Consider the following 6,515-nt stretch of genomic DNA (forward strand, 5'->3'; position numbering starts at 1 on the left):
CCTTCACCCTCCATCCTCAGACGAGCCCCCTCCGCCTGTCCCATCCCTCCTCCTTCCCTTTCCATCCCATTTCTCCCTTATCCTTTGATTCCTTTCCCGGGTTTGGCTGCTCCCTCTATCCCAACCACGGCTCAGCTCCCCGCTCCCACCCACCTCCAGCTTTCCCCCCCTATTCCCACCCAACTTCATCTATTCATTTGTGAAGTGGGGGGGATTAATCCATGATCCTGATTTGTGCCTCTATCCCATGGGCAGCAGGGATGTCTCAGCGGGTTGCCCGCACCCCGCCGCCGGTGCCACGGGCTGTGTGTGGAATGCCGGGACACGGCTCCATCCCGCTCGCTCCCGGCGCGCTCCCGGCACGTTCAAGCCTGAACAGGGCAGGATCCCAAGGAGGGAGCGCCGAGGAGCGGAGCCCGCCCGGGGCGCTGCGCCCGCAGCCGCCGGCGCAATGGGTGGGCAGCGGGGCCCGGCCGCGCCCCGCGGAGCCGCAGCCAAAGCTCCCGCATCAAGGAGCGCTCCCGGGCCCCGCCCGGGCCCGGCGCTGCCGGGACGCGTCCGCCCGGCCCCGGCGCCGCTGCCGGCAGCGGGAGCGGCTGAACCGCGGCCCCGGCGCTGCGAGGGGCCGAGGGCGCTGCGCAGAGCAGGGCGGGCAGGGAGCCCCCGGGGGCGCTACAGAGGCCGGGGGGTTCCATACGCACCCGGGGGGCTCCATACACACCCGGGGGGGCTCTACACACACCCGGGGGGCTCCATACACACCCGGGGGGCTCCGTACACAACCGGGGGGGCTCTATACAGACCCAGGGTGGCTCTATAGAGACCCGGGTGGGTCTATACACACCCGGAGTGGATCTGTACAGACCCGGGTGGCTCCATACAGACCCGGAATTGGCTCTATACGCACCCGGCTAGCTCTATACAGACCCGGGTGGGTCTATACACACCCGGAATGGCTCTATACACACCCGGGTAGCTCTATACACACCCGGGTGGGTCTATACACGCCCGGAGTGGATCTATACACACCCGGGGTGGCTCTATACAGACATGAGGTGGCTCTATACAGCCCCAAGATGCTGTATCCAGCACCGGAATGGCCATATCCAGCCCCAAGACAGCCATATCCAGCCCCGAGATGCTGTATCCAGCGCCAGGATGCTGTATCCAGACCCAAGATGGAAGTATCCAGCCCTGGATGACAGTATCCAGCCCCGGGATGACTGTATCCAGTCCCAGGATGCTGTATCCAGCCCTGGGATGACTGTATCCAGCACCAGGATGCTGTATCCAGTCCCAGGATGCTGTATCCAGCCCTGGGATGTCCGTATCCAGCACTGGGATGGCCAGTTTGTCCCGAGATAACTGTATCCTGCCCCAGAATGGCCATAACGAGCACTGGAATGGCCACATCCAGCCCCAAGATGGAAGTATCCAGCACTGGCATGGCTATATCTGGCTCTGGGATAGGCATATCCATCACCAGGATGCAGCATCCAGCCCCGGGATGGCCATATCCAGCCCCAAGATGGAAGTATCCAGCCCTGGGATACAGGATGAGACCGAGCAGGAGATGGGATCCACTGGACATAGCCTGCCTGCGGACCAGCCCCTCGCCTGGTTGTTCCCAGGCTGTGACCTTCATCCCTTTGTCATCCTCATGGTTCAGATCCTGTTTGAAACCTCCTAAATCCCACTGTCCCAGGAGATGAAGGATGGGAACGAGGGGACAGGGGGAAGGTTTCCCGGGATGGGGGCTTCAGCCCTGGGGAACGAAGGGGTGACACGATGCTCCTTCCCCATCCCTCTGCGGCAGCTCCTCTTCCCTGCCCCACGGCTGGGATGATTCCCGGGATCTGCCCCCCCTCCAGCCCCGCCGGGGTCCCCCCAGCTCCCGCCTGTCCCGATGCTCCCTAATCCGCTTGCTTTAATAGCATTAAATGCTTCTAAACAAACAGGCCCTTCACCTCCGGCTCCGGCGGGGACCCAGCGGGGCTGGGGGGGGACACGGCTAAGGAGATTGGAGCGGGATTTGGGAGAGATAAAGAAGCAGGAACGTGGCCAAATCCCAACCTGGACATTCAGCCCTATGGGATCAGCCCTAAACACCCCATGAAACGTCCCCACGCTGTATCTTTTGCCCCATCCTGGGCGGACACAGGCTCCCTGTCACCCCCAAAGCAGGGCACTCGGTCTCAACCATCCCCATTCGGAGTCCCCCTCCATGTCTGTGGTCCCCAGGGCTGTGTCCATGGGGGGAGCCTCACCTTGGAGATGGGGAAAACACCCCTCCAAAGGCTCAACCCCGGCCCCCCCGCTCTCGCACCAGGCATCGGGAGATGGGGAATAAAGGAGAGGGAAGGGAATGAGGAGAGGGAAAACCGGGCATGAAGCTTTTCCATCACTGCCCAAGCCCCCGGGGGGGTCGCAACCTCCTGCCCTTTGGATCTGCTGCTCTTGGAGCTTTCCTGCTCCGATCCAGGTATCCCAAATTGTCCCGTTTGTATCTGGCTGGGACGCGGGGCTGGGAAGGACGGAGCAGGATGGGGGGTGAAGCAGGAACCCCCAAACCTGCCCCCGCTCCCCCCTCTCCTCCCGCCGGGTTTAAGCAGATTTACCCTTAACCCATCCCCTCCCTTTATATATCCAGGGATGCTCCCGGAGCCCCTCAGAGGGATCCTCCCACCGGGAAGGGAGGCCGCAGGTGAGTGGGGCAGGGGGATGTTGGGGTCCCCCCACCCCGGCACCCTGCAGGATGGGGTCGAGGACTGTGGGTTTGGGGGTTCAGATGATGCTGAACCCCCTGTGAGGGAGGACACGTCCCCATGGGGTGCAGCGGCCACTACGGGGGGGCCACGGACAAGCACAGCCCCATCCTCAGTGGGTGGGTGCATCCCGGGTGCATCCCAGTTACTGGGTGCATCCTGGGTGCATCCCGGGTGCATCCCGGGTGCTGGGTGCATCTCGGGTGTTGGGTGCATCCCGGGTGCTGGGTGCATCCCGGGTGTTGGGTGCATCCCGGGTGCTGGGTGCATCCCGGGTGTTGGGTGCATCCCGGGTGGTGGGTGCATCCCGGGTGGTGGGTGCATCCCGGGTGCTTCCCAGTTACTGTGTGCATCCTGGGTGCATCCTGGGTGCATCCCGGATGCTGGGTGCATCCCGGGTACATCCCGGTTACCGGGTGCATCCCGGGCGCACCCCGGGCGCGGGTGCTCCCCGCGGGCTCCTCTTTCCCCCCGCAGGCTGGAGGATGCGGCGGGGCTGCCTGTGCCCGGCGCTGCCCGGCTCCTGCTGGGTCCCAGGTGAGCACCCAGCGATGGGGCAGAGCCACCCCCGAGCCCCCCGTCCTGCACCCGCAGCCCCTCTGTGCAGCAGGGGCAGGGCACGGAGCTCACCCCGCGGCGGGGAGCGGTGACACGGGGGGTGATGTCCCCCCGTCCCTAAGGGTGCCCGCTCCTCCGCAGCGCCCGCTTTCCCCGGCGGGGCGCGCAGAGCCGAGTCCAGCCCCGGCTCCCGGCAGATCCAGCTCTGGCATTTCATCCTGGAGCTGCTGCAGAAGGAGGAATTCCGCCACGTCATCGCCTGGCAGCAGGGCGAGGACGGGGAGTTTGTCATCAAGGACCCTGACGAGGTGGCCCGGCTCTGGGGGCGCAGGAAGCGCAAACCCCAGATGAACTACGACAAGCTGAGCCGGGCACTGAGGTGAGCAGCGGCTTTCCAAGCCCTGGAAGTGGCCCAGGACGGGGCTTGGAGCAACCTGGGCTATGGAAGGTGCCCTGGAACTGGATGAGTTGGAGCTGGATGAGCTTTACGGTCCCTTCCAACCCATGATTCCATGGTTCCGCAGAGCCCTCCCGCCGTCCTCAGGTGGATGTGGGGCACAGGGAGGGGGGCAGAGCCTTCATCATCCCATGGGAGTATCCCAGGGTGTCCGTCTTGCCTGTCCATCCACCCAGGTACTACTACAACAAGCGCATCCTGCACAAGACCAAGGGCAAACGCTTCACCTACAAGTTCAACTTCAGCCACCTCCTCTTCCTCAGCTGCCCGCTGTGGGATACCCGAAGCCTGTGCCGGCCGCCTGGAATGCCGAGCCAGGTACGGGACCCAGGGACACCCCCGGGGACCCAGCCCCGTCCCCGCTGCTGCCACATCCCCTTTTCGTCCCCTCAGTTGGTGCCAAACGTGCTGCTGAGCCGGCTGGGCTGGCGCTGGGGTCCCCAGCGCCCCGATGTGCTGGAGAGGAGGGAGAGCACCACTGGGAGCAGTAAGTGTGGGGCCAGCACCCAGCACTGGGGGCAGCGGGTGCAGGGGCTGGATGTGGGGCGCAGGGGTTGGCGCAGGCAGGAGGGCGCTGCCTGCATCCTGCCTGCGGTTCCTGGTCCCACAGCAGCACCCAGCGGCTGTGCAGGGTGAGGATGGGGCACCCCAAAGGGTGCTGAGGCCAAAGAGAAGGGACCTACCGCGAGGTGCTCCCTGCGCCCCTCGCTGTGATCCCGGTTTGGCCGTGCCGGAGCCGGCATTCCCCGTCTCTTGTTGCCCACAGGATACAGCTCCGTGTCCCCCCCATACCTGGGGGGCTCCTGCTGCCGATTTGGGGTCCCGGAGCTGCTGCCCTGCCTGGCTGCCTGCCCCCCCCCGCTGGGACCCCCAGCCTGGGCCCCCTTCCCCGCCTGCCCCCCAGCACCGCTGCTGCCCCCCAAGCCGGGGGTCCCCCCGTCCCTGCTCCTGCACCCCGGCTTCCCCCCTGCAATGGGGCCGGAGCCCCCATCCCGGCCAGGGCAGGAGGGCAAAGAGGAGGAAGGTGCCATCGCTGGGGTGAAGCCGGAGCTCCGGGGGACCAGCAGCAGTGGGGTGCCCCCCACCTGACCCCCCCCAACCACCCCGGGGTGGGCTGTGCCTTGGGGCAGTGGGTGCAGCCACGACCCCCCACACCTTGTCCCCCCATCCCCACCCTGGGACGTGGCCCCATGGCTGACCCCCCCTGAGTTCTGGGGGGGCCCAGATCAGCCTTTGCCCCCCAATAAACCAGCGTGCAGAGGAGTCTGGCTGTTCTCACCCCAGCTGGCGCCCCAAAGCCACGTCCGTGACCCCAAACCCCCGCAGCGGGTGCTATGGGGGGACAGGGGGCACCCCCAAACAGCCCTTCAGGCCCCCCGGGAGCGTGAAGCCCGGATTCGGGGGGCAGGGACGCGCCATGCGCGGCTCGGATCCATATCTCGGATTCCCGGAAAACGGCTCATTTTCATTTTCGCTTTTCCATGTTTTCCGCACTGGGAATTCTGCCGGGGCAGGACGGGGGGGGGGGGGGGGGCGGTCTCCTTTTGGGGGACCCCCAATGGCCTCCCCTCATGGCACAGGGTGCTCAGGGGGTGCTGAGGCCTTGGGGGCTCCTTGTGGGGTGGCCGGGGCTGAGCCCCCACTTCCCCTCTGAAACCTGGTGCCCCCCAAATCCCTGCTGTGGCTCAGGGCCCCCCATACCTGGTACAGGGGGGGTACAGGGGGACCCCTATAATGGGGCTGTGTCTGTGGGTCACCCCATGGAGGGGCTGGGACAGGGGGTTCCAGCAGATCCTGGCCATGTGCTGGTCCCCAGTGCCAGGCCGTGTGCGGGGGGGGTCCCCCAAACCCATGTCTATAGGTCACTCCAGATGTGGGTCCCAAATACTGAGGCTGCCTCTGTGGTCCCCCAGTTCCACGCTGTCCCCATGGGTCCCTCACACTCAGGTATCCCTGTGGGGCTCCCACAGCCGGGTCTCCCCACGGGTCCCCCCATCCATGATGTGGGTCCCCTATACCCAAGTCTCCCTGTGGGTCCCCCACATCTGGGTATGCCCATGGGTCCCCCACATCCACACTGCCCATGTGGGTCCCCCCACATCTGTGCTTTCGCCATGGGTACCCCCAAACCTGTGCTGTCCCCGTTTGTCCCCTATAGCCAAGTCTCCCCATAGGTCCCCCCAGATCCGCACTGTCCCCATGGGTCCCCCCAAATCTCTGCTGTCCCCATGGATCCCTTATACCCAAGTCTCCCCATGGGTCCCCCACATGCACACTGTCCATGTGGAACCCCCATACCAGGTCACCCCATGGCTCCCCCCATATCTGTGCTATCCCCATGGGTCGCCCCAAATCTCTGCTGTCCCCATGGATCCCTTATACCCAAGTCTCCCCATGGGTCGCCTCAAACCTGTGCTATCCCCTTGGGTCCCCCCACATCCACACTGTCCCTATGGGTCCCCCCATATCTGTGGTATCCCCATGGGTCCCCCCACATCCACACTGTCCTTGTGCGTCCCCCCATATCTGTGCTATCCCCACTGCCCCCCACATCCGCACTGTCCCCATGGGTCCCCCCAAATCCCCGCTGTCCCCGCGTGCCCCCCCCCCGCCCCGGGGCCTTCCCCCGCGCCTCCTCCCCCGCTCGCTCCCCGCCGGCGCTGCCCCCTCGCCGGCCGCGGGGGCCGGGCGAGCCCGGGGATTGGGAGCGGGCGTTAGGCCTCTCCCTCGGCCCG

General features: G+C 65.7%; 1 protein-coding gene across 1 annotated transcript; it reads left to right on the plus strand.

The window, feature by feature from the left end:
• The first annotated feature begins 314 nt into the window (after positions 1-314).
• On the plus strand, positions 315-5,043 carry LOC115602536 (ETS translocation variant 3-like protein). Its single transcript, XM_030473717.1, has 7 exons — positions 315-828; positions 2,651-2,704; positions 3,243-3,302; positions 3,465-3,702; positions 3,957-4,098; positions 4,174-4,267; positions 4,547-5,043. The coding sequence occupies exons 1-7, from the start codon at positions 315-317 to the stop codon at positions 4,867-4,869; spliced, it is 1,425 nt and encodes a 474-aa protein (XP_030329577.1). The 3' UTR covers positions 4,870-5,043.
• The last annotated feature ends 1,472 nt before the right edge of the window (positions 5,044-6,515 follow it).

Source organism: Strigops habroptila, chromosome 22 (genome assembly GCF_004027225.2).
Source record: "Strigops habroptila isolate Jane chromosome 22, bStrHab1.2.pri, whole genome shotgun sequence".
Classification (NCBI taxonomy): Eukaryota; Metazoa; Chordata; class Aves; order Psittaciformes; family Psittacidae; genus Strigops; species Strigops habroptila.

Excerpts from the sequence above, each read along its gene's own strand:
- LOC115602536 (XM_030473717.1), top strand. The coding sequence starts at position 315 with ATGCCGGGACACGGCTCCATCCCGCTCGCTCCCGGCGCGCTCCCGGCA. Across the intron at positions 829-2,650 it reads GTGGCTCTATAGAGACCCGG|GGATGCTCCCGGAGCCCCTC; the intron begins GTGGGTCTATAC and ends TTATATATCCAG. Across the intron at positions 4,268-4,546 it reads GGAGAGCACCACTGGGAGCA|GATACAGCTCCGTGTCCCCC; the intron begins GTAAGTGTGGGG and ends TGTTGCCCACAG.